Source organism: Simochromis diagramma, unplaced genomic scaffold, assembly GCF_900408965.1.
Source record: "Simochromis diagramma unplaced genomic scaffold, fSimDia1.1 OVJJ01000361.1, whole genome shotgun sequence".
Lineage (NCBI taxonomy): Eukaryota > Metazoa > Chordata > Actinopteri > Cichliformes > Cichlidae > Simochromis > Simochromis diagramma.
This window is the reverse complement of record NW_024386860.1, coordinates 11,751,489-11,779,426: the sequence shown is the minus strand read 5'-3', so window position 1 is coordinate 11,779,426 and position 27,938 is coordinate 11,751,489. Positions and strand designations below refer to the sequence as shown.

Below are 27,938 nucleotides of genomic sequence, written 5' to 3'. Positions count from 1 at the left end.
TATTTAATGTTGTGGTTAGTTTCGTTTGCTATTATAACTAATATTACATGGAAGATGTTTCTCAGTTGCAAGATTCATCAAGTTCAAATATTGTATCGCAAAATATACAGTTGACTCACAGTCAAGTGAGTAGCCAAGTCTAAGCAAAGAATTTCCAAATCTTCGTTGCAATCTTGCTTGTTGTGTTGACAATTTAATCACATTGTCTAAAGACTAAAACTACACATTGCCTTGACTTACCATTTTTAAGTTTGCTTTTCAAGCCCACACATTTTTTTGTAACCTATAAGGATCTTGCTACAGAGTATACCACATAATTTCCTTTTATCTGAGATGCACTGCAATTTGAGATCTACTACCCACTTTCAGTGAAAACAGAACGCACATGAAATCCCTTTTTTAATAAAGGTGAAAGGTGAAACAAGATTGTGTGTTTGGAAATCAGCAAAGTTATAGCAGCTTCAAGAGCAATTTATAAAAGTAAAAAAATGTGTCCATTTAATGAGCAGTTACATGCTCTTTCTCACAGTAAAGAAGCATTGTGCTATATTAGAACAGAATAGCAGCACTTCCTCGAGTGCAGCTACTCTAAGACCTCATTTGAATTTCTTTGATCGTTAGATATGTGTGAGCTATCTTAGGTTTGACACATCAGGTGGAGTTTTCAATATTAAAATTCACAGAAAACCTTCACTCATAAAGAAAAACAAGAAATCCATCAGACTGTAAGAACAACAGATTTTAGTGAATGTCAGACCAGCTGATGCTGACAATCAATTCACACTTTGCTACATTTAACACCTATCAGAAACTCATCAAACTATCATGAACAGCAGTTTGTTACAAATATGTTAAAATTACAGTGTGTGGTAGCAGCAGTCAAATTCAAGAATTCAACATTGTCAACAGGTTGATTTCAATGTCTGCTATCGTCACCTAAAACACAACAAAGGCCAGCTACAGAACGGCTGATTGTGAAAGTAAGTTACATCAGTAACAGTGTTACTAAGTCATAACTGGCTACAGTTACTGGTTCATAAATATTCCTTGATCTCTTAGCCGCTCATATCGTATTAACAGCTTGGGTCAAAAAATTTTTTTTAAATCATCTACTTGGTACTTGGTTTCCATTTGATTTGGTGTATTTCAGGTATTACAGGCTAATCATCATACATAGATACGCAAGACCTAATTGTTTCCATAATCTACAATTATTGTTCTAATTATACCACAGATCTCTCATCTTCTAACTGATTCTAATTGATTTATATAAAAGTTGTCCACCTGCTTAAAAGTTGTCCTTCTGTATTAAAAGTAAGAATGTATTTCTTCCATACATACTCCAGCAAAAAATAGATTTTTTTTTTTCTTTTTAAACAGAAACCCATTTATTCAAAAAAGGAGGCGGATGATTGTTGCACCAAAGTGTCGTCTACTGATCCAAAATGCGTGTTGGATCCTACTTTATCTTTTGATAAGGTTCACTGGAAAATTATTCTGGGAATCATATTTTTTTCCATGCATGTCTAGATCGAACTGCATTTTTAAACAATATGAACAGATTTTCCTTGATTTCACAAACATTTTAGACACGCTTTGGTCAACACTGTAAAACGCATATTTAAATTAGAGCACTTTTCCAGAATTGTCCATTATTGCAGGAACTGTAACCTTGAGATGATGTTAAAATGAACAACTTGTTTTATTCGGGGCAATTTAATGCAGAAACTGGGCAGGACTGACTTATAAGAAACAAGAAAAGTGTGAAAACAGGAGAAGGAATGTTTGATTTTTGCTTTAAATAAGGCAGGGTGGCTTTAAACATTCCAGTTAATGTCCCAGTAGAGCGGGGCTGCTTTCTCTGTGGCTGTACCCATGGCCTCCTCGCGCTGCTCAGCATGTACGGTAACTAGGTCCTCTTCTTCTGAATGACCTAAATGTGTAAGGAAACAGGGAAAAAAGAAATGATTGCAGAGATTAAAAGACTGATTTACCATATTTTTAGGACTTTTTTCCATGTAAGCTGCTTTAGATTAGTTTGCTCTCTATAATCTTTGTATAAATGAGCTTCCTGTACTCAGCTGACACTCCTACAGTCTCATAATTAGGGATGGGTATCGAAAACCGGTTCTTGTTGAGAACCGGTCCCACTGTTTCAATTCCTTGGAATTGTTTGCCATTTTTGCAAAGGATTCCCTTATCGATTCCAGTCGCCCCAAATGATGTCACCACATTGCGGAGCGTCATTTACCTGGCAGGAAACATGGCGGCTCAAACGCTCAAAAGTTTGATTATGCTTTACGAGAACGGATGACAACAGGGCAACTTGCAATACTTGTAAAGTAGATATTTCATTTAAGGGAGGAAACACTACAAATATGCAAAAGCATTTGCTCACAAAACACACGATAACCTTAAATGAATGTCATGTTTTTAATTCCACTCCGGACTCGTGAATCTCAACCCAGCAGCAGCGGTAACGTTTGCACGTCCTCTCCCGTTAATGCGGCAGGTAAATAATCAACTAACAGTGCATATTATGTTAGCGCGATCTGCCTTATTACAAAACCTGCCATTACTGTGCATTTAGGTGACCATGATGAGAGAGACAGACAGAGTCTGGCTCAGATGCTGGCAGTTCTCGCTGCAGTCTACTGGTAGCGTCTCCTTTCAGGCCAGGATAGACGAATGTCACCGAGCAGTGACTAAGTTTGTGGTAAAAGGCTTGCACCCATTTGCCACAGCAGATGCCCCCGATTTTCAGTAAGTGAATGTGTTTAATTGTAGGCAGGGACATTACTGGATATTTGTGTGTAATTGCTACAGAATAATTTATGTTATACTTTGTTATTGCTACAGAAGAATATTTATTTTATTTTTTTACATTTACAATTTTTTTCCTGGGGACCCTGTGACACCCCATTGAAGAGCCGTAGGCTGTGGATCTCTTAAGATCTCACTGTTGGGTTTTTAAGGCCATGCTACTCCTAAATTTCTATCTTGTTCAAAGAGAAGATATAAAACAAAGTTCTAAGCTAATCGACCTTAGTGTTCTCCTTTTTTAAAAAGAATCGATAAGAGAATCGATAAAGAATCAGATCGTTAAACAGAATCGAAAATGGAATCGGAATCGTGAAAATCTTATCAATACCCATCCCTACTCACAATGGACAGTCTCAGCTGAATCTGAGATATTCTTTCTTGCCCAAAGTTGGTATGTTCAGTACACCTTAACACCTGCAGACACTTTCTTTTAGTCCCACTCTTGGCCATTATGTCACGTTACTTCTTGTACTACAGAGGTCAATACATGCATGTCTGATTTTCTATTATATTGTTCACTCAGACTGAAAAAATATCTTTTTTAGGGACAAAAACTAGAGCAATATTTCACTGATCTGATATCTGAAGATATTCTGTTGTAAGGCTTTTAGGTAAAAAAAAATATCAGAAAAGTGCTTTTGTATGTAATTTACATTATAGTCACATATTACATTGCAGAAGCACGTGACTGTTTTATAGTAATAGGTGTAACTAATCATGCTCAGACATATGATGGACTTACTTGGCATGCAGGTAATTTGAGGCTCTTCCCACTGGCCACCTGGCAGGCATTTAATGACAGGATTCATTTTCTGGACAAAATCCTCTTCACAGTAGTATCGCACTTTGGTGTTTGTCTCGTAACGCAACCGCTTTTTCCCAAACACCTTGGCATGGGGAACATGGGGGGGCTCACCACAGGAGGCTGTTGGAAACCACTTTGAGTCTTAGATCTTTACTCTTTTTTTTTTATTTTTTAGAAAAGGAGTTTAAAAAAGAAGGAATTAGGGGAGATTAAAATGAGGTGAACTCACTGACGCCCTTCTTGCAGGTGTACGACAAGTGGTAGTTGCATGGCACGTCGCTCCAGCGGCCTCCATCATGCCACACCATCACCGCACAGTCCTCACCAGACAGGAAGTAGCTGTCAGGCTGCCCTTTGTACCAGTTTTCATAGAGCTGACAAAGAGAAGTGAGCAGCTTTGAAATTACATAGTAATCTGGTTGATTGTGCTCTCATTCTCACAGTCATAAATCAGGTGACTAAACAAACCAAATGTAATAAAATCATGTTAAACAGCTGATAAATCCTCTGAATCTCAAACATGTCAGGTCAAAACTAATAAAACTCACCAGTGGGTTTCCATCTGACCAGCGGAAATCTCCCTCAATGGTTCTGTCATTTAGTCCAATCCACTGATATTCTCTGTATTTTTCTAAAATTAGCATAAGAATATATGTATTATATATATTGTTTATTAAGTCATTGCACTTTTCTTAGGACAATTTGTAGACAGTTTTCTGTTTGTTGCCATTTTTTTTTTCAAATTAGTAAACCCTATTTTTACTTCTGAGAAACACTGCCACTCTAAGATGCTCGTCTTATATCCAATCACCTTTTGCCAATTAACCTAATTAAATTATGTTTGTCCAGCTGTTTCTGTGTTGTACTGTGAATAATGCACTTTATGACATTTGCAAATCATTCTGTTTTTATTTACATTTTACACAGCATCACAACTTTTTGTTGAGATAAAAAAAAATGCTTCATGTTCCCAATGTAACATTTATCCACAGCATGTAAACAATATACTAATATATTTTCACACTTAAACTGTTTGTCAGCAACAATAATTTGAATTAAAGTATGTTTTGTGAGAAAATTATGAAAGAAAAAAATCTTTTGTGGTACACATTCCTGCTTTAAAGTTCTCTGCTGTTTTGGGAAGCCGGCTGCTTTTCACATCCTTACATAAGAGTATCAGTTAATAGGATCAGTGCCCACTGCCTGCCGAGCACAAGGAGCCGCCACCACAGCGATGTCAGATAACGATGTCATCGCCCCTTAGCAAGACAAAATACCAACAGCAGCTGTGAGTCACTGCCATATTCTTGGAAAGAAAAACAAATTCCAAGTGATGAAAGACACAAGAGGTTATTGTTGTGTCTTGTCTGGAGAAAATCTCAGCGTCTTGTTCCTAAAACAAACTCATGACTTTTCGTTTTTTAACAGTTTGACTCATGTTGAAGCATGAAAAGTGACTGGTTTGACACCTGCCTCTGCATGGCAAGGCACAAAACCCAACTGCACAAAACCCAAAGAGAACTCAGCTATTAGAAACAACAAAATTCTTACTGTCCTTTGATTGGGAATGTGACTGTTTTTTACAATGAATTTTAGATTTTACGCGTGGAGAACAAAATATATCATGCATTACTGACCACTGTGCCAGCATCTACCAACGTTTCTCCACTGGGATTAGGTTACGGACATTTGAAACAAATGAACAAAAATATTTGTACTTATTACAGTAACTAAACTTAACAAGTACCATTAACTTTTTCATGGGAGCAACCCTCATACTCAACTCTGCTGCTCAACCCACACATGCGGGGAAATAAACAGGTTTTCCAACTGTATAGGACTTACTGCCAAAAAGCATTATTACAACAAAGAAATATATGACCAAATAAATACTTTCTTATATTTTTTGTGACAGGTTTATTTTTTAATGTTGTGTAATTCAGTGTATGCTTCTTAGACATGAATTGCATTTTTCAAGTAAGTATTTCAAAGCTTTGCAAGATTACCCAGTGCAAACATTAAATACAGACAATCTAAAACTTTGTCATCATTATTTGTGTGATATACTTGACGTTTCTTCAGCTTCAAGAAGTAACATTTAACTCGTGCAGTCAAATGATGTTTTTGCTTCCTGATTACAAAATCTTTGATAATCATATGAGTCACTTGAGTCATGTTTTACCATTGATGTAGTCCTGCTCCTCAGGAGTCATGACAGAGAGCAGATGCCCGCCGCACATCCGACAGTGCTGCTCAGCTGCCTCCCAGCTCTGCCGCTTGCTAAAATGACGATAACAATATCCTTGAAATTTCTCCCAGCCTGGCTCACACATCTCCAGGTCTGAGACAGAAGAAAGGACAGAAAAATATCAAGAAATGTATTAAGTCTGAATAAGTAGAAAGGTTGGCTTATGTTTGGAAGATTGTACATCTGTATTTTATGGTGCTATACCTTTCTGGCAAAAGTCTCCTCCATAACCAGGTAGACAAAAGCATCTTAACGATTCACCGTCGACACACGTGCCTCCATTCAAACAGGGATTCTCCAAGCAGGAGTCTGTAGATATGAGAAATGACAGTTATAACAGAGATCCAGAAATATTTCAGATGTGTGCATTATTCTGTATCTGTGAAACTAATATTTATGAAATTAAAAAAAACTGCATACTTTATTCATTGTATTAAATTGTCAGAGTCCATGTATACAAACATTAATTTCCCAGCTGTTTTCTATATTAATGGGGATAAAATTCCATATATGTGTCTTATTTTATTGACAATTATAAAACTTATTGCTTAAAAACTCAAAATACACTTAAAAAAAAGGAACAGATTATAAAGATAAAACTGCTCAATTGACTAGTAGGCTGTCTGATTTTCAAATGTAAAACCCCTTCAAAGACACACCAGCAGAGGGAGCTGTTGCCTCAAACATGGTTTCTCCAAATTAGTTTCCAGTATTTACTCTGTTAGTCTAATTTTAATATTGCAAGTCATTTAACGTCATTTTAAAAATGGGTTTCTTTTTTTAAAAAAACAAAAACAATCTAACATTTTTAATTCCCTGAAGTGATCCTGCACATTAAGAAAGAACATCCTTCATTCCAGACTTACACATGAAATACAATATTTGAACTATAACTACAACAAAATCAACTCAAGGGATTTATGAGTCCGTGATGTCATGACCTGGCTGTTCTTTACACTAAAATAACTAAATTATGTAAATAACAAATCTAATCTAAACTAATAACTGATCCATCCGTTGAGTTGCGTCAGCCTGAAGTCTTAAACCAGCAGTATAGGACTGGGCTATTTGATGAAAATCTAATATCGATATATTTTGGGGGGCTCTATCACAATGCACGATATATATCGCAATATGTCTTGAGCCGCAGCGCCCCTGGTACCGGGAGCAAGCGGGAAGCTACAGTTTAACCCTCTGTGCAGTATAAAATAAAACTACATTTGCCATCCTAATCACACCTTACTCTTCCCAAAACACCGATAAGCATCAGCTGCTGTTTCTATTTGCACTTCTTTCTGGAGTACAGATACCTGAAAAGCCTCCTTGTCCTGCAGCTGAAACTTTGGCAGCAGGCAGGGAGGCAGCCATGGCAGTCTGCTCGTTCCCTTCAAAATACACAGGGTATATGGTGGGAGCAATGATAGTCATATCACTGTTGTCTGTGGTCAGTGCTGAGCTGGAGATCTCCTCCTCTTCAGGACGCCATGTGCATATTTTAACTGAAGGCTCGTCTGTGCCGGTCACCTCCATACTACCATGGGATCCATGTTCTGCTGAGACATTTCACAACATGTTCACAAGTTAATTTTAAAATCAGACAACAACTTTCTTGGAGTTTGTGTAAGTTGTCTAGCTCTCCATGAGTAAATAAATATGTGGCTTATTAGAAACAGATATGTCCAGACTTCAGTACAACGCACTATGTAAGACGGTAGAAGAGGTTACTGTTTGATAAACAAAATATTTTTTGTGAAGTATCTAATTAAGACCTTTAGAGGAGACATATTATTCACAATCTACTTTGCCACTGTTGTGTGCATAATTAGGTATCCCCACTGTGTCGAGACACATAAAACATGAGAAAATAATATTTCTTTGATTTCTTTCATTTAGGTCAGCAATCATATCTGTGAACCAATAAAATTTGCAGCTGTGGTGGCAAGCACAGCACTCCATCCATAAATACATATGCCTGAAAAGCAAGAACTCATAAATGAAAGACAAACTAAGGCAGTTTGCCACTGTTACTTCACTGCTACAGCCACCAGAGCATGTCAAATGCTGTGCTTTTGCTGAACGAGCAAAGCTGGGTCCAAGTATTTGGAGGACATTTGAAAAGAACAGAAGATTCATTGATTTACTATTATTTTGATAGAAAATGGAAAATCTTAAGTGTGCCATTACCTTGATAGGCCGAAGATATGCCAAAAGTTAGTTTCTTGTGACTGAAATGTGACATATAGTCTAATTAACCACCCAGAAGCCATTTTCCATTTTTCTATAATAATACTATGTCTCACACATGACTTATGAATGACAGTGATGTCATACAATGGTCACTTAAAAAGTAAAAGTTCGTCATTAAAAGGTTACCATTTCCATCCATGTCAACTGACTCACAGTCAACTGAAGGAGCTGTTACTCCCATTTGCAGCTCTACTGTGTCTGACACAGAGATTTTATTGTAACAAACAGCAGCTCTTTTGGAGTTATAGCTAAAAACATGTTAAAAAAACCCCAACAACAAAAACTGGATGGTACAGGCCTATAAACAAGGGTTTATGAATGATCTGCATGGTTTCTTCAGCTAAAACTTACAATACACATACTGGGAACATGTGCGCCCTACATTTATTTGTTAGAAAGGGGTGTCGGACCCTTTTAAACTTTACCATTAATGGTCCCGGTGTTGATCTCTTGCTCGTTAGAAGCACCATCAGTTTCCTCAGGAGCAGCAGGAGGCTCAGCGCTATATTCTCGATCAGACCGAGACTCCTGTGGTGTGGCAGGAGAAAGCTCAGGTTCCCAATTGGGTGTGAGTGTTAAATGAGGGATCAGAGTGATTTTTATCTCTGAATGAGGTGCATTCGTGCCAGCATCACCATTAACTCCTTCTGAATTGGTGTCCCCTGAGTTTTCTGGGTTTTCTCCTGACGATTTACCTGGTCCTTCTGTGACATCTTTTTCGGTCTCCTCTGGTGCAATATTTGTGATATTTTGGGCTGTACGGAGGATAATCACTGAGCTGTCTCCTAATCCCTCCATTTCGGGTTTATCCTGAATGTCGTCCAATGGCTCAGCCCCAGATGAAACGTTGCTTTCTGGTATGTAGGTTATTATCTCTGAACTGGCTTCAACTTCAACAGGAGGAGGAGATAAGGTTGCAGAGATTGGGGATCCCAACAATAAGACGGGTTGGTTTTTTAGAACAGGAGCGTCGATGCTGGAGCCTGTGTCGTCTGAGAAAGTGATGACCTCTGCAGTTGAGATTACAGTTGGAGGGTTGTGTCCACTCTGCTCTGCCAGATCATCTGTTGCCACGTCTCCTGAAGTGCTACTCAATTCCTCAGCGCTATGCTCAATTGGGATGGAGGACTCCGTTACATCTGAGTGGGCTTGAGTAGGATCGTAACCTGCAAACAAAAACAAAAAAATCTCTACACTTCTGAAGCAATTTAGACTGATAATGGGGAAACACAATGCATGGTATAATGCTAAAAACTAGTAAAGTAGCAAAGAAAAGTAGCATTTTGGGTATTGGAAATATAAAAACCGTAATGTCACTGTGGGTCATTTGGGCAACTTTTTGTTGGATGCAGATGTGGACAGGCAGGTGGGCTGACAGTACCATTTAATGGTGCTCAGAAATAATGTATGCAGAACAACATACACACACACAATCTCTACCAGTAGATGAAGTATACAACCTTTAGAACTCTAGAAACTCTAGAAAGAGTAACTCTTAATGAAAATAGACTGCCATTTACTCTGAATGACTAATCAAACGCCTTTAAACTACAGCTCTTATTTAACCATGTACTATTTTTTCTATATTTTACATATTTAACCACATCTAATCCATGGCTAGTTTTAGAATCACTAGTTAACACTTTTGGGAAGAAACCCCCAGACACAGATGGAGAATGACTGCAGCCAGGGTTCAAACCTTCCTGCTGTGAAGGCACAGTGCTAATCACGGCACTACGACCCGTCTTATGGGCTAAATTTCACATTTAAATCTCACTTACTTGAATCAAGGTTTGACTTAGTGACCACTTTGATTATGGCAGTGGTGTCCAAATCGACTGTCACAGAATGCTCCTGTTCTTCGTCTGGAGAATCATCAGCTGTACTTTTATCAAAAGCAAAAGCTGGCATCGGTGAAGTGGCAAGAACATCTGTTACCTCAGTGTGGAGTGAAGTCATTGCCACTGATATCTCCTCAATAGTACCAGTGCTGGCTTCTTCTGGCTGTTCTGAAGCATCATAAGAGGTGCTCACATAGACAAGCTCAGTCACTGAGGCATTTTCCTCAGGGACATATGGAGTGTGGTCCTTTTGCAAAACAGGTAAATCCCACTCTTGATGCACCTCATCAGCTCCAGATGTGGCATTACTAACTGGCACATCTGGATTTTCAGTCATAGAAATATGATGCTCTGTGGGTTCTCCACTTTCTGGATCTGCCACATCAGTTATGGGTATAATGGAGTAATAACCAACTGTAACTACATTATCTGTGTTTGGAGAAGGGGATGAAATTATATACGACTCCTCGTGATCTGTGTCTGGATCCTCTTCGGGTGCTGGCTGATAGGACTCAGGGTAGTTGGCTTTCTTTACCAGTTCCCAAGTGTCATTGGTGGACATGTGCTCTTGGTGATCAGACAGAGGAGTTGCAGTCTGAGGAATGTCTGCTGTCAATTGTGATATTGTCACCGTGTGAGCATCGACAGTACCCTGCTTTATTGGATTTGTAGTCTGGGCAACTCCATCTGTCGTTGCTTCACTTTTGCTGACATCCTCCTGCGAGGACGTAGTTACAAAAACAATATCTTGGCCAATATCCTCTGGCTCAGTGGCTAAATCCTGGGGAGAATCTGTGTAGGGGCCATTATCACCTGGAGAAAGAAACATAATTTGAAAAAAAAATAAACTGAATTCACAATATCCTTATGTTTACTGGGATCTTCATGGCAATAAATGTAAAATACCAAGTTGAATTTTATGTAATAAAGCTATATTTCTTTTCTGTCCTTTTATCCATGAAACTACCTACAAAAGCACCGGCACTGAGGGGACAGAATAAACTCAAATAGAAATTACACGACTTGCTCTCTTACTTCTGAAGCAGTAGACATCATGTCGAGAGTGGGTCTCAGGAAAGCCCGTCTGGTTGCTGTATCTGTAAACGGTTCTGACCCCAGGTTCACCACCTCCACAGCGCTCTCTAGGGGTGACAATGGGGTACCGCACACTCCCGTCTGCCAGCCACCCTGGGCTGCAGTGATTTAGTCCGTCATTCCAAGCTGCATAAAGCTGAGCAGTGGTGGCCAACTCTGCACCATGACTGAGACAGTAGGCCTTTGCCTCACCAAAGGTGAAACGCTGGGGGGTGGAGCCATGGAACACCTCACCTTTCAAACAGAGAAACAATAATGTTGACATGTTACTTTTGCTACATTTTTACTAGTGATGTGCGATACCACTATATTTCCTTTCCGATCCGACACCAAATAAAATTCAGGGTGGTATCGACGATACTGATCCGATACCGATACTCTGTACAAAAACTTAATGTTTCATTGTATTTCATAATACAATATATAATTGTATTATGTAATTGTAATAATAATATAATAATATAGCTTCATAATGATTACAGGACATCAGACTACTTGTTCTTATTGCTTAATAATGCAGAATTATCATATAGAAATTCAGTTCCCCTCAACATAAGCTCATCATATTCTGTGATATGATTTACTCTGAGGTGTTTGACGAGGTCAGTGGTGTTGCCACAAAACCTCACTGTCTTGCCACATATATCGCAAACCATGTCTTGGCTGTTTGTGGCGGTAAAATACGTCCACACATAAATCCGTTTACGCTCAGCTATTGTTGTGAGTGCACACGACAGGGGCTGTAACACATTTATACAGTCGTATTTTGCATATGACTATGAAAGGTGTAAGAAGTAGTTCCTTCCAATTTAGACGATCTGAATGATATAGTTTCTTTTCACTGTGTTCCTGTTGATGAAAAACTACAAATTTACCCCAAAGTACTAAAATATGAATATTTTAATATGAGAATCGATTCTAGAACATAAATTGTTGGTATCGGAAGAAGATCCGCACACCACTAATTTTTACATACTATGTCTAATAAAGCGGGCAATTGCCATAAAGGTATTTTTGATCATTAAGGGTTTCAAGGCATGCTTTAAGTGCAACTAGGCAGCGATATGCTTGCTCAGATTTAGCAAAAGTTTTTACCAAAGTTTTGAGAACCCCAGTGATCCTCTAAAAATAAATTGTTACTAATCATAGAAATCGCTTTTATGCTAAGAGGAAAGAAACAAGCAGGTTTTACACATTTAACACATCACAGAACCATATCATATTACTGAATCTGCAGTTATTACAACTGGTGACAAAATATACAAAAAGAGTACAAAAATAAGACACAGGTTTTATCATAAAATACATTTAACATTAAAAACTTGTGAAATGCATTTTACAAGTTTTTAATAGTTGTATTACCATGAATATTCTCCACATAGCAGTACACGTCATACAGCTCATCGGGCTCTAATAGTCCATAGTTCCTCACTCCTGGCAAGCCATCCATGTCTCCAAAACAGCCCTCTCTTGGCATCTGAATGGGGTATCTGTGGATGGAAATGCCAAACATCACTGAAGCACCTCTTCTTCTCTAATGGCAGCACTCTAAACATGGCACTTGTGTAAGTACATTTGTGAGTAGGTCTTGAAGAGCTGAAATGTCTGGTTTGAGATCAGATGAGTGACTCTCAGGTACTTGACGATCTCTGTGTTATAATGTGGAGAGCATATCAAATATTAGCTATCTGAGTGGAGCACTATCATCCCCCCGAATGACTGACCTCTACACTAAATGCTCTTTTTTCTACATAGAAAACAACAAGTCAATCTACAATGTCAAGCCTGATGTTTGTTTGGAGCTGAAGAAAGGATTTGGATTGATTGCAAATGTACGCTGAAAACAACCTTGAATTAATTCACATAAAATGCTTAAAAGGCCAAACATTGCCAAGTAATGTGCCCTGTCCTCTCAGGTCCTCACCTCACAGAGTGGTCTGAGAGCCAGCCTGCATCGCACTGCTCATATCCGCTGTTATAAGCAGCAAGTAGCTGCTCTGGGGTAGCGATGTCAGCCCCGATGTCCTCACACGCCTCTTTAGCCTGCTCAAAGGTAAAAGCGTAGCGGCTGGATGCATCGCGGTAGTGAAACACCACACCTGCAAAGAAAGAAAAGCTTTGTGAAATCTGTGCAGATCTTGTAAAACATGTAGTACTAAACAAGCACTCACATAAACAGATATCACAAAGAAAAGTACATTATTGCAGAGCACATTATCAACATGATAAAATCAAATCATAAAATTATAAAAAAAATAACTTAACTAACTGTGATAGAATGCACTTTGCAGTTTAATCTTTTGACTTAGCTTTAAGATTCCTGTAATGGTTTCATTACTCCATCAGTGGCTGTTCCAAAACACAAGTATTTTTAAGCTTAATTGGCTTCAGCTGAGCATATGCTGCTTGGCTACATGCTGAGAATGTCACCACTTAAACAAAAGATGGGCTGCATGTTGTATTCACCGTGATTGGGATTCGTCTTGTATATTAGAAGGGGACATGAAACGCTACACATATAAAGGCTAATATACACCATTGAGCCTGCTCTTGAAAAACAGACATAGGTGTAACATTGTCTGCGAAGCTGGATTTAAGAAATAAGTGCTTAAAGTTTTAAAAACATGTTTACCACCATCTTGTGTCTGTGAGTGTGTCATGACATCATGTGTTTGGTTGGTTGCGGCTAACAGACTTAGTTTAAGCTAAATAGTGATAGAATCAATAACTCAGTGGAAAACAAGGACTAATATAAGTCTATTAGCCGCAGCCAACCATTCAACCACATGACGTCATGTCCCCTACTGACAGAAGACAGCGGTAAACTTTGGCTTTAAGGACTTTTCCAGCTTTAATCCAGCATTACATCTATGTCGGTTTTTGAGAGCAGGGCTCAGTGGTGTATATTAGCCTTTATATGTGTAGTGTTTCATGTCCCCTTTAAATTAATTAAATGGAATCTGAAATTAATTCCTTTCTTCTGTTAACATAAGAAGAAGTTGGTTTATTTCCTTAAATTTACATCCCAACAGCCCAACCTTATTGTGACCTTAGTGAGCAATACAATGGAATTCTTGTCATTATTTAATGCAAACTTCGTGAAAGCAGCATTCAGAGCCTGATATATTGGCTCACAAATTACTGTGGTCAGAATATCCATATTGTATTGCTTTGAGAGGGTAAAGTCATTCATCACACATGCTGAAACTGTGCATACTATTGATACAGAAACAGGAGAGAAACAGCAGCTTTTCTTTTGTTCTTTAGGGAACGGTTGACCTTATTCCTTTTCATCATATTGACTGGGACACTTTTCTTTGACTCGGAGTCAAGACACACCTGACTTACACCACCGACTCACTCATGCCTGGGCAAGGCCATTTCACTATTTTACTAAGTCATTGTGACATTATTGCTTGTGGAATAACTACATGGTGTGGTTCGCTCTGTTTATTTTAGTACGAAAGGTGGCACGCATTGCTTTCCTGTCTGTGTAAAAAAGTTGTGCTTTGAAAAGCATCACGCACAGCAAAATGCACTAAAAAGACATTGAAGGAGATTTTGCCATTCATCTAAAAGAATGTTGATATTTATTTGAAAAGGGAAGGTGAAAAACTTTCAGGTCGCTGAAAACATCTCTTTACATAAAGTCAAACTCCACTACAGGCCCGTTAAATAAACTCCCCGTGCACACATTTCTTGATAACAGCTAGATATAAACTCCAAATCTGCTAAACTTTCACCTCTGAACCAAAGTTAACCTGATTCTAGCCTTAAATGATTGGAATTATGTTGAATTCAATCGTTCCCTGTAGTGTTTCAGACTAAAGACCAGATTTAGCCTAGAAAACAACATTCATGGACAAGTGATGCTGGAGGTATATCTGTGTAGTATCTATCATCATACTGTTAACAGTAGGAACATTTCACAGCTAAACAGATAAAAACAGATGTTTTAAATCTCAAGTAGCAAAACCTTGACTCTTTAACCATCAGATGTGTAAATAAGTCAGTTTCTAATAGATTCACGACTGTCATTGATAGAAATTACATTTGCGTGTTATTCACTGTGTGAAAGCAGCTAAGAGTAAAGTTTCTAAAATGATTTCCAAACTCACTGCACATGTTCATAGTATTTGGTCCATGGCCATTAATTCATAAACAATTTAAGTGTAGCTTAATTTTGAAAGGGAAATTCTTAGTATGTTCATTTATTGACCACATTATATTATGTTGTTGACTGACAGTCTGATAAAAAAATATATATATATATGTCTCACCTTTGACCTTGACCTGCACGACATCATTAGCATCCTCGAGACCTTGCTGCACCTCACAGCGGTAAAAACCAGTGTCGTTCTGCCTCACGCTCTCAAGACGCAGGGTGAGGTCAGCGGGGGAGTAGGCATAGTTGAACAGAGAGGCCCGTTCCTTGTAGGCCTCACTGACCCTCACTCTGTCACCACGGGCCACCAGGATCTCTGTCTCCATGCCATGATTCAGGATACTCCATTTAATCCGGGGGACAGACAGCACAGCGTGGCGACCATTGGTAGAGGGGGATGGCGGAGGGTGTGCCAGAGACACCAGGCAGGGTAAAGTCAGAGAGCCACCGAGCACCGCAAACACAGGTTGGGTGGCGGGGATGGTTACATGGAGAAGCTTCGAATCATCTGAGAAGAGGCAAGCTTTAAAGTAACAAGCGACCTTTTGTAATGCACTCTAATTTTTTAGAAGAATCAGATGAGAAGGTCAAGACCACTGTCATGTTTGTGTGTTAAGCACAGACATAGAGTCGGAGCAACTTTAGAACTCCCAGTTTGTCCCTTGTTGCCTGCAACAAAGAAAAACTGACTGACTGGGTTGCCTGCATCTCAGTCTTTTCCCAGCATTGTCTTCCATCACCTCTGTATGTCTTCCTTTACTACATCCATGAATCTTCATTATCCTTTGCACATATCCAAACCCTCACAACCATGCCTTTCTAACTTTCTCTCTAAAATGCTCAACCTGAGATGCCCCTTATATACATTCATATCTGGTCACTGTACAACTCTGCTACCTTTAGCTTTACCTCCTGTCTTTTTGCTACCATATCCAAACTATGCATCATAGTGTAGGTCTCACTGCCACCTTCTAAACTGTCCTTTTTCACTCTTGCTGCTATCCTTCTGTGACATATCACCCTTGACACACTCTCTTCTTCACCTCTTTTATGCACCGGCTGACCCCAGGCACTCACTACACGTGTAGTGAACACGTATTTCAAGGTGGATTCGGGGGAAAATGTAACTAGGCGTAGGGTGACCTTGGACGGGAAGAAGAGGTAGTGAGTGAAGGTAGATCCAAGGATGAAATGGTGGAAGTTGAAGAAGGAAGAATGTTGCAGGGAATTCAAGGAGGAAGAAATTGGGCGATATGGTAGAGTTACCAGATGCATGACGAAGGAAGCTGCCAAGAAGGTGTTTTGTATATCCTATGGACAAAGGAAAGTGGATAAGGAGACTTGGTGATGGAATGAGAAAGTACAGATAAGCATTGAATGGAAGATTTTGGCAAAGAAAAAGTAGGATAGTGAAGGAGTAATTTGAGGCTGTGGCAAATAGAGAGGTGGTAAAAAAAATGAAAAAGGCTTATAGTGATTTGTATGTGAGGTTGGAGACTAAGGAAGGAGAAAGAGACTTGCAGCATTTGGCTAGATAGAAAGACTGAACTTGAAAGGATGTGCCGGAGGTTAGGATGATTAAAGATATAGGTGGTAACATACTAACAAGTGAAGAGAGTGTATCGAGAGTGTTGAAGGAGTAGTTTGAGGAACTGAGGAATGAAAATGAGAGAGAGAATAAGACAGACGGAAAAAACGGTTCCTACAAAGCAAGTGAGGGCAGCTTTGGAGAGGTTGAAGACTAGGAATGTGATTTGTCCAGAGGATATGCCTGTGGTGGTGTGGAGATGTCTTGGAGAGAGCGTAGTGGACTTTTAAACCAGATTTCTGAACACAAATTTGGAGAGTGAGAGGATGCCTGAGGAGTGGAGAAGTGAACTGATACCGATTTTCAAGGACAGGGGTGATGTACAGCGCTGTAATAACTACAGATGGGATAAAGTTGATGAGCCATATCATGAAGATATGTGACAGAGGTGTTAAAGCTAGGTTAAGCAGAGAGGTGACGATCAGTGAGCGGTAATATGGCTTCATGCATTACAGATGTGATGTTTGCTTTGACAGGAGCTGCGCTGTTTCTTTGTGTATCAAGAGAAAGCATATGATTGGGTGCCAAGAGGGGAACTGTGGTATTGTGTGAGGAAGTTAGAAGTGACAGAAAAGTATTTGAGGTTGGTGCAGGACATGTATGAGGATGGTGAGACAGTGCTGAGGTGTGTGATAGGAGTGACAGATGAATTTCAGGTTGGCACGAGATTACATCAGAAATTGTCTCCAAGCCCTTTCTTCTTTGCGATGGTGATGGACAGGCTGGCAGATGTGGGCAGGCAGGAGTCTCCGTGGACTGTGATGTTTGCGGACAATGATGTGATTCAGTCACTGGTAAGTTCAAAATCAAACTCTGGTGGGTAAAATATGAAACATGGCTGAGGTTTTAAATAACAGTGTCGGTGTCTCTGGGAGCGAAAAGCTCAGATTTCAGACTGGTCAGAATGCTCTGTTTCAGACAGTTTCTTCTACTCTTATCTGTATAAAAAAAGGATACTAATGTGTTCATCTCAGACACACAGCTCTGGCTGTGAACACGACAGTATCACCCACCTGCTGTTATGTTTGCAAGAATCACCAAAGCAGAGGAAAGTTGACTTAAAGAGAGGGAGACATTACATTTAATTCATGTTTGTCAGACAGTGGATGAACCGAGGGTGTGCACCAAAACCCAGAAGGAAATGTGAATCACATAAAATTGCTCTAGAAGAGCCCAAGAATAAGAAAGAAATGAAACTAGAAATGAGCATAAAAGGTCAATTTTAATTAGCTACTTCTTGGGATATTATACATACTATTCATTGATGACAATTGTGTAAATATTTGTGTTTTAGTAATATTATATAAATTAGGGACACACAAAACATGGCTCAGCCACTTCTCTTAAACGTAGACACAATGATGTTTCAACAAAATCTAATGTTAGCTAAATACAGTTACAGCTTTCATCCTGATGATGGTACTAGATGAAAAGTTAAGGGATTGCCTGTTGATATACAAAATGAGCCATTTGATTACTTTTTCTTTAATTTTCTTATTCTTTTGCTGACACAACGAAAGAGCTACATTTACATAGCGGTATCAATTAACCTTGATTTTTAGCTGGAACACTCAGATACCTTTGAGCATGGCTTCCACAGGGTGCATGTCAGCAAAAACAATAGATGACATCAAATGATTTAAGAGGACCCTACTGCCCTAAAATGTTAGAGGTCAGGTGTGATTTAATGAAGCTGTGGATGTCAGTAGTGGATGGCAGTGGTGAAAGTGACGGAGATAGAGAGGGAGAGGTGCATACCAGGCTCATGGAGGGAAGTAGAGGGCGATAGCAGGACAAAGAAACAGATGGCGCACAGCAGCGCACGCAGAGGCACATCCAGCCTGTGGGTAAAAGACAAGAAAGGAGACAGAGGGACATAATGTGCGAACCTGAATATGACAAGGAGTTCTCCAGTTTGAACAACATGTCTTTTAGGCATACTACTTCCTAATACCCTATCTTCACTTTCAGTTATAGTACCCAGTGCATTAAATTTAAATCCCTTTTCATCAAACAAATAAAGAAAAAATTCTAATTAAATTAAAAAAAATAAATGATGAGTTGAAGTGCGAAAGAAGCAAAGGTTCTGTCACAGGAAGGATTATTGTCATTATTTTTCTTAATAAAAACAAATAAAACATATTTTTTGTGTTACAATATTGTGAATTAATCTAATGCTTTACATGTTATCATTTGTTTCTCAATTTTTGTCCAAAACCTGCTAAAATACATCACTGAGCCTTCCCAACAACAACAGTAAAAACAGGATAACTCTTCTCTCTGGATGATGTAACATTCAGAGCTACTTAGGTGCTTGCATGTCTTTGGTAACTTCAATTTCACAAGCCGATGAAAAGCCTTTTTTTTTTTTTAACATTGACACTTTTTCAGTTTTCTTTCTTGTTTCTATTTTGTTTGTTGTTAGGTTTTTATTTGTTACTAAAAATGACAACTGCAGTTACCCGTTTTTGAAAGGTTCAAACACTTTTGATGTCAGCCGCTGAAATGCAGCTTTTAAAGAACTACAAAACAGTGTGAACTTGACTTCTTGTGCCAATGATGCAGACTCACTAAAAAACTTGAAGGCAACTTTTTAGAGTGCACTACTTTTATCCTTTTTTAAGCATTCTTGGTTCGTGACATTGTAGACAGCTGCAGCTGCTGTTCCACAACACCTGACAGCAAGTATCTGCAAATATGAGTGTCTCACTAAGGAGAGAATAAAAAAGACACGCACTGATTTGAGAGATTCATCAAACTCAAAGCAGACAGGTAGTGACACCTGCTTTCATATCATGTTTAAACTGTCTAATAAAGCCAGTGAGCGGATAACATGAGCATCTTTGCAGGAAAAAATGAGAGAATGATGAGCGTAGCCATCAAAAGTAATGCTGATACAACCACAAAAGATACAATTTAGAACACTGCAGATAGGAAACACAAATGACTTTTTATAATATTATTAAAATAACACCTTCAAGAATAAACTAAAAGCCACGAGAGGCTAAGATTGGGCCTGCATACTTCGGTGATGCATTCTCCAAGAATAATGATTCACTGAGATAGAACAGCTTCAGCTGTTTCACCTTACTGACTTTTAGTTAATGATTTCCAGCTTTTTTCATTACTTTAGCTAGCCAGATTCATTGTGTTTATAATTAATAGTTTTATTTGTTTACTCTAAGAAAATGATTTTCAGCTGTCAGCCATGCATTTAGTGAAATGCTTCAACCATTATTTACAATTTCTGACTACATTTTCTATTGACTATGTGGGAAAAAGAATCATGCTATTTGTGGATAGAATCAGAAAATACAGAAAAACAGAACAAAGTTATTTATTATTTAGCTCATGATATTCATGGGAAACTACACCCAGGTGTTCAGAGAAAAGAAAAACCTTGAGTCATGATGAATAATATTAAAACAAGTTGTGCAGATTAAATTTTTATATAAATTAATTATGAACAAGTTTGTTCGTGACCGGCTGTCACAATCAAATATTTTCATCAGCACTGTTGTTTGTGTTACTAATTTTTAGTTATATTGGGTAAATATTTTGAACTTGTATGTGTGGGTGTGTGTGTGTACAATTATCATTCTTATTCTTAGTTTGAGCTTGATGTGAGTTTAGTCTTCAAATTACAATTAAAATGGCAACCTTCTCACAACCCTTTCGAGGGCTGTTTGAGAGTTAAAACTTGGTTTTAGGGTTAAGGTTAGGATCAATTTTTAACAGACTTTTTTTCAAGTCACGGTTAGACTGTTAGTTGTGATAGTTAAGGTTATTTTAAGGGGCTATGCAATATATTATGTGAATGAATGTTCCCATAAAGCTAGCTTTTCAAACATACCCGGGTGTTTTCGCTTTTGTGTGTGAGTCTTAGTGTGTGTGAGTCTGAGTGTGTGTAGGAGACAGAGAGAAGGACTGCCTGTGTGTCCTTGGAGCTTTGTGGCTGCTGTGAGTCAGACTTCAGGAGCTGTGGAGTGTGAGCTGAATTCTGATTTCTAGAAAACTCCCCGGAGGGTCAGACTGAAACCCAACCTCCAGCTTAACTAGATTTACCATTATTATCACCCGTGTTACCCTGAGCATATTGTCTTTTGCTTTTGGTGTCCTGTTTTCCTTTGTTGTATTTTTTGGTAGTCCTAAGGGTATGTTACACCATTTTATGTTATCTCCTTTCTGCTTTTTCTTCACAATGGCAACTAACAAACAAAGTGTGAAAGGCTTTTATCCAAGAGGAAAAGGCCTTTATATTACGAAAAGTTGCAGACAGGCTGCCGAGCTATAATATTACATTCTTTCCTCAAGAACTCTTCATGCAAGTTAAGACCAAAACTCAGTCAGTTATTGATTATACTTTAATTTCTACTGTAACAGCTTGTGGCCTTAGGACTTGAAATAGTCTTATAATCTGTTTTTTAGTAAAGAAAAACCTTCATGAGTTTGTAATTTATTTCTAAAGCTACGTTGAGAATAAAAAGCAACAATTAAATTCAAAACCTCTTCTATTTCTTTTTTCTTTTTTTTTTTAGTTAGAATTATCAACAGATGGCAGATTATTGGCCAGATGATTCAACCACAACCAAGCAAAAACCGAGCAGGTCACTCCTTCCCACAGGGGACAAAACCTGACAACACTTCGCTGGCGGGTCTGCATTAACGAGAGGTTCAACAGGAGGAAATAAATGAGGCTGAATGAGAGTAAATGGTTCATTCAGACTCTTAGATCTTTTATGCAAGCTCTTTTTACAAGTTGCCTGTGGAGAGGAGAAGAAGGTGGACTGTCTGTCTGCCTTAGCTGAAGATGAATGTGCAACTCTGGAATCAGACAGTTGTGTCAGTGAACGTTTCCTTTTGACTGAAAGGAGTATTAAACACGTGATGACGAGAGAAACTGAAGTTTGTTTTATAGTCTCAGCAGAGACAGACTTCTAATCAAAACAGGATTAATAAATAATCGCTCAAAGGCTCTTATAATGGACAAATATGAAGGCTTTGAAGGCTTTGAAGGGAGAAATGCCACATGGGATAAAGCTGGCCGTTCAAATCAATTTAACCGAACAGAGATTTAGACTGACAGGTACCGATATCCACTAAACTTAAATGGGAACGGGCTAAAGAAAAGAAAAGTGAAATTCACTAAAAATTTGTCTTATGAGAAAGAGTGCCCTTGAGAAACATTTACATGTTACATAAAGATTACCAAAGTACAGCTCAGCACATAAAAAGGTGTGGGTAACAAAATAAATAAATGTAATTTAGACAATTCAAACAAGTTTGATTTTACATGAGTATTTTTATTTTATGCAACTTAATATTTTACCACAGAATTTACACGGTCCCTTCCCCTGCTTTTGTTTAGCGTACATCATCACTATAAAAGAGGGTCTCCAACAGCTGCTCCTCAAGAAATCCCATCTGTCGCTGGCATCAGCATTGAAGCCTGGGCTGGCTTCAGTGTCGATGCCAATTACGAAGCACGATACTCAGTTCTGTCTATTCTATTGCACCAACTATTGCACTTTTTACAAAAAATAAATATGTGGACTGATTGTCTGCTTGATTACCAGCTATAATCTTAAAAAGTTTAAACATAGTTGCACAAATGAAATGCTGATGTCTGATATCTGACACTTTTTAGTCAATTAGCTTATTTGACTGGCTGACTTCAATATCTCCTGGCCAAATAGATAGAACTCAATTCTGTCAATGGGAATTTTGCATATGTAATATTACTAAGTGTTACTGTTAAAGAGTTCCCACATTTGATGAGCAAAGTAACCAAAAGCAGAACACTTTGCATGACACCCTAAGGCTGTCAAAAGCAAATGCATTTCCAATTTCACCCACAATCTTACTGGTTGCTGTTTTTTTTTTTTTTAATATAACTGGGATGTCAACATCTCATCTACAAAACTAGGATTTATTAAATGAGCACAACACCAGCTAGCTTGACTTGCTGATAAAATCTGAGACGCGAGAGATTTAGATGTCTCACATAGAGTATCAATGAATAAAAAGCAGCATACAAATATGAAAATATTGTAAAAACAAAAGAAGAAGAAGAAAAAGAAGTTCTTACACATAAGTATTCACACAAAGAGATATTTTATTAAGATCATTTCAAATTCTAACATTAATAACTTCTATAATAGTTGAACAAGCTTGAATAAATAAGACAGTAATTGCATCTTCCATGCTCATTTTATTCATCTTCAGGTCACACTGATGTGAAACTTTCTGCAAACTATCAGCTATCTGTCTCCCTCACTTGATAATTCAGCTCCTCTGTGGGCGTAGCCTCCCACCATGACCACATTTCCACAGGGCATGAAGTTTATAGACACACACAGAGTGAAGGAGAAATAACAAGAGAGAGAGCTCTTTTTTGCCAGGCAATGGATGCATTCTGGTCAACAACAGAAGTGCAAAGTCAGGCATCACAAGTGACTGAATAGTCAGTGACTTCACCTTAAGGGAAATGCAGTGAGGGCCAAGAGAGAGGATGTTTGACCGCTAAGTATGCCAGGAAAGGTCATTTGAGGCTGGAAGGGAGGAAGGAGGTAGAGGGGGTGAACTACATTCTTAAGGACTGCACCAGCTTTGTGAGAGTTTGGCCCATTTGTCACTTTACCCAGGATGTGATGAGAGGGCTGATGCTCCAGCAGAAAGCTAAGTGCAGCACACATGCTGACATTTCTGTAAACGGGTTGAGTGCATTACTGCATCTTTAGAGCATCAACCACAGTTAAGTGTTTGCAAAAAAGAAGACATTGGAGTTCTGTCATTGTGAATTTCAAGGAAAATCTACATTTAGAATTACACTAAGCTTGACACACTGAAGGTTTATGACAGCAGTGCTAAGTTTACAGTTTTTAGAATTATTTCACACTTTTTCACTTTTTGTAGTTTTTTTGAGTGTTAGGTCTTAGAATACTGCCTCAGATATTTGTAAATTATGTGATGCTGTTAAGTTCATCAGTGCTCCAGCCTGATAAGATTATGGATACGAGGGGTAAAAATTAGCTTCCAAAAGGTGTCTTAGTCTCACCCTTACAGATCGTTTTCACTTTGGAGAAAGAGTTTGTATTTCCCGAAAAGAACTGGAGGAGTTGGCTGAGGAGAGAGCGGTCTGGGCTTCTGTGATTGGACTGCTGCCCCGGTGACCCAGATCTTTACTGGCAGTACAAAGGGGATGGATGGATTTAGCTTTCCTTAGCTCTTTTATTTACAGTAAGGAACATGCAAATCTACTTATGTTAGTTAGCATCAAAGCTGTAAGCAGAATTTACACAATAGTGAAGATCAAACAATTTTTTTCTCTTACTGAATCATATTAAAGCTGTGGTATGTGTGCTTTAGTGACCAGTAGAAGAAGCTACACTTCTGAAAGACACCAGGACCTTGAGTTGTAATACAATCAAAATCAACTTAGAGGTTGTTATTTCATGTATATATATAATGTCTATTTTACTACTGTAAAATCTATATTTTACTACTGTATTTTTACAGCAAAAACATCCTATTGTAATAGCATTTACAATAAAGTCGCTTTAAATTTATTTCATTGTACTGTAATTTCATTTGCAAGAATTGTATTAAAAATAAAAACATATTAAAAACGTGTTAACATTTTTTTTACAGTATCTTACTGCTATCTAGCCTCCAGTAAGTTACTGCTGAACTTATGATAACCTGTTCACAGTTTGTGTACAGTTTAAAGTTACTGTCACTTTTTTAAAAAAGTATTTTCATATATATATATTTATGCTAACTGACATCAGATTTTAAAGTCATATTAGGCAAAATTAATTATGAAAAAAGAAGAAGTTTAAACAGAATTTATAAGTACTTTTATTAAAGGATTCGAAAATAATAAATGCAAAGGAACTCAGTAGCACCGAAAGCCTTTCACCACACAGTCTAAAACTGCCTCTTTTTGCTGCTGTCATTCAGATTTAAGAATGGATTCAAAAACTACTTGCCAGCCCATCATTGGTCAAACCTGACCTCCACTGTACCCCTCCATTTTCTCTAAGAAAGGACCCCCACAGTAAACTCCTGTCGCCCCTCGGCAGATCCTCACTACCCCATCCCACCAGTCCCACATCACACCACCTAGAATGGATCAGCCTGCCCATCTCCAGGGGCAACCTGAACACCCCCACCTCCCACCCCGAATAGACACAATCTGACAGGAAGCAAGGAGCAGCCAGGGAGGGCTGGAAGCAAGGGAAACCTCAAAGAGAATAGGGGAGGCAGAAAAGAAGAAAGAGGCTCCATACAGCATGACTGAGTGCTGAGAGAGATGTTAAGTTCACAGGAATGATTTGGAACAGCTCACCAGGCAGCCTCAGGCAGCAGTCATGTCTTGTTAGCTGTTAGCCGCTGACTCTGTGCGCTGGAGGGCAAAACTTTTAAAGCAGTGACAAAAGCCATAAGCTACAAGTCTCTGGGTGTTAGCTACAGCAGCCGTTAGACTTGTGTGAGTTTGTGTGTGTGAGTGTGTTGTAGTCTGTGTGCCACAAGCCGATTAGGCAGATCTGCTGTGAGTTTTAAGGGCTTATGCCTCAGACAAAGTGAGAAAAAACAACAGCACTGGTTTCATTATATACTTTTTGGAGGAGATAGAAACTTGCTGCTGCTTTAGAGAAGCAACACCTTTTGAAGTTATGGGAAAGGGCAGTGAACACAATGACCTGATTGCTTATGGCCCCCACAGAGAGCCAGCTGTATCATCTGTTGCTGAGAGCCCACAACTAATTGATTGAGTTAAAATTTACCCTATTGGAAAACTCCACTCGCCACATGCTTAAATAGAAATTAACAGCAGCATTTACATTACATTTACCATATCCACTCAAAAGATGAAAGGAAGTGATCAGATATGCACCAAGATGTAATGCCTTTTACGATTCTAGAATAAAGTAAAGCTGATCAATACAAACAGATTAGCCAAGTCAAACCTTGGTCCTTACATAAAAGTGGTTATATAAACATGGAAGGGTTGTTACATTCTCTAAAATCTATTATGTGCTGGGTTTGTACAGATGCAGTAATTCCATTTGTATAGCAGCCATTTCCTTGAGGCAATGTGTGAACATTACATTTAAAGGTCAAAAGAATAAGTTTCTTAGTGACTCCCATATGTGCAGAGCAATCTGCATATCAAATTAAAGTTGATGAGTTTCTGCAATGTTCAGAGATCAAATTGTTGGTCTTAATTTCTCTGCAACAGGTTTTTAAGAACAGTGCGTAATATGGTCTGTGATCGTGTAAGTATGTGAATCAGTATTTAATGGATTTTAACAGAAGCGCTATAAATTGTCTTTCCAGAACTCTGTTGATCTACTGAAACCTCTAAATTTAAACCGCTGGATCAGGCTCCACATATAGAAGATGAATAGACAGAAGTAAAAAAGTTCACAGATTATGATACTGTACACTTTAGATGTTCAGAATTTGGAATGAGAAATAAATTCTGTATAAAGGATTGTTGGTTACACAGAATTCAAATGAAGGACTGTTTCTTTTTATTTAGAGTTATCGAAAAGGTTTGACTTTGGAAAATGAACTTAGTAGTTTGTTAATATGTAAATTGGGCCCTAAAATAAACAGTAGATCTGCATGAGTTCTGGTGCTTTTCTTTTCCTGACTGCAAACGTTCACCTAACTGCCCAAGTTTAAATCAAAGTTTTTTCCATGTGGAACAGTAATAATAATACCCTATTTGAATTCCTATTTATGAGACTACCAAGAAAAGACATTCAGTGATGCTGTCTGAACAAGTGCAAGCTGACTTATATTATAGAGAAAGGTATTTTCAATTATTATATAAATATTCAAATTAAGGACTGTATAAGTAAACAAAAGTGGAGAGCTGCAGGATAACAACCAGGTAACAATTCAAACTTTTCTCATTGAGTGTGAATGTAAACCCAAGATTCAGCACTTTACATAAATGCTGAATTTTGTATAATTTCTGATGCAGCACTGAAAATTGATGCATACACTTATACATTGTGTTGAATATATGTGACGTTTTTACAGCTAAATGAGGAGAAAACACATCTCAAACCTGAACTAATTAACTTTAAAACTGTTTCTCCAAAGAGAAAATAACAAAAAAGGAAATGCATCAATAAATAAATAAATTTTTAAAACTTTATTTGTATTAAGGTATTGATTGCATGTTAATGGCACAGTTATTTCCACTGGCTTATACTCTTTTTTTTTTTTTTTTTTTTTTTTTTTGCCATAATTGATTTATTTACTTACTTACTTACAGGTTACATATATTTATATCTACCAGGTGCAACATAAGGATAACAAATTTGGCTAAATACATAAGACACAAAACCCTGAAAACAAGTAATTCTGCAAGATGGGCATTTCACCTTTGATGCCTGATGCACAATGTGCTGATTCTTTTCCTTCTATTTCTAGCCTATTTTTAAATTGTGCTATCACTACTTTTTTCTTTACAACATCCGATTATTACATCTAGCTCTGCACATACTATCACTAAACATCTCTGGGGTAACGTTGTGATGCTGAGGTTGTTAAGTGATGCTGTTAGCGCACTACTTTGTATTACCAAGCTGTATCACTCATTGTTCGGCATTTCAAGTGTAACGATCCCAAAAATTCGTTCCATAGAAATGCAAACGGTGTTTCGAAATAAAATGCATGCGTAGCAAGGTCAGAGGCTTAAACAAATATCAAACACGGCACAAAAAGAAGTCGAAAACCTAAAAGCGCGTTTTACACTAATGAAATTCGCAAAACAGATTTAAATGACTTACTTCATGTTTAGACTTCTCGGCTTGGTTTTGCAGAAGTTAATCGGCGTCTCTTCTCGAAGAAGCCTCGGCACAGGTGCAGGTGTTTGTATCTATTTCCCGACCGAAATTCCTCCGGGAGTCTCTCACTGCTGAAGCGACTGCAGATGAGAAGTAGAGATTTTCACTCCCGTCCTTCCCCGCCACCAAAATGAGAGGAGGTGGAGAGAGGAGAAACTGGGATGTGAGCACTTTTAAAAAGCCCAAGAACTCCCTCCTCCTCCTCCTTCTGCTAAAGAATGAACAAATGAGGATACTTATCATCAGTATCATAAGCGG

The 27,938-nt window shown here is 38.3% G+C and overlaps 1 protein-coding gene across 3 annotated transcripts; it reads right to left on the bottom strand.

Moving 5' to 3' along the window:
- Nucleotides 1–724: 724 nt before the first annotated feature.
- On the bottom strand, nt 725–27,840 carry bcan (brevican). Of its 3 annotated transcripts, none has more exons than XM_040030565.1 (15): nt 27,624–27,840; nt 18,571–18,653; nt 15,340–15,747; nt 12,984–13,158; nt 12,422–12,549; nt 11,000–11,293; nt 9,905–10,777; nt 8,549–9,289; nt 7,187–7,429; nt 6,081–6,185; nt 5,811–5,969; nt 4,177–4,259; nt 3,858–4,002; nt 3,566–3,748; nt 725–1,933 (listed from the first exon to the last, which is right to left on the bottom strand). In XM_040030565.1, the coding sequence occupies exons 1-15, from the start codon at nt 27,626–27,628 to the stop codon at nt 1,818–1,820; spliced, it is 3,741 nt and encodes a 1,246-aa protein (XP_039886499.1). In that variant the 5' UTR covers nt 27,629–27,840; the 3' UTR covers nt 725–1,817. The 3 variants fall into 3 exon arrangements, with proteins under 3 accessions (XP_039886499.1, XP_039886500.1, XP_039886501.1); XM_040030566.1 differs by having other exon boundaries at nt 7,187–7,426; nt 27,624–27,839; XM_040030567.1 differs by having other exon boundaries at nt 15,340–15,732; nt 27,624–27,839.
- Between the last annotated feature and the right edge of the window lie 98 nt (nt 27,841–27,938).

Excerpts from the sequence above, each read along its gene's own strand:
- bcan (XM_040030565.1), bottom strand. Across the intron at positions 13,159-15,339 it reads CGTGCAGGTCAAGGTCAAAG|GTGTGGTGTTTCACTACCGC; the intron begins GTGAGACATATA and ends CTTTCTTTGCAG. Across the intron at positions 7,430-8,548 it reads CAACACCGGGACCATTAATG|CAGAACATGGATCCCATGGT; the intron begins GTAAAGTTTAAA and ends GAAATGTCTCAG.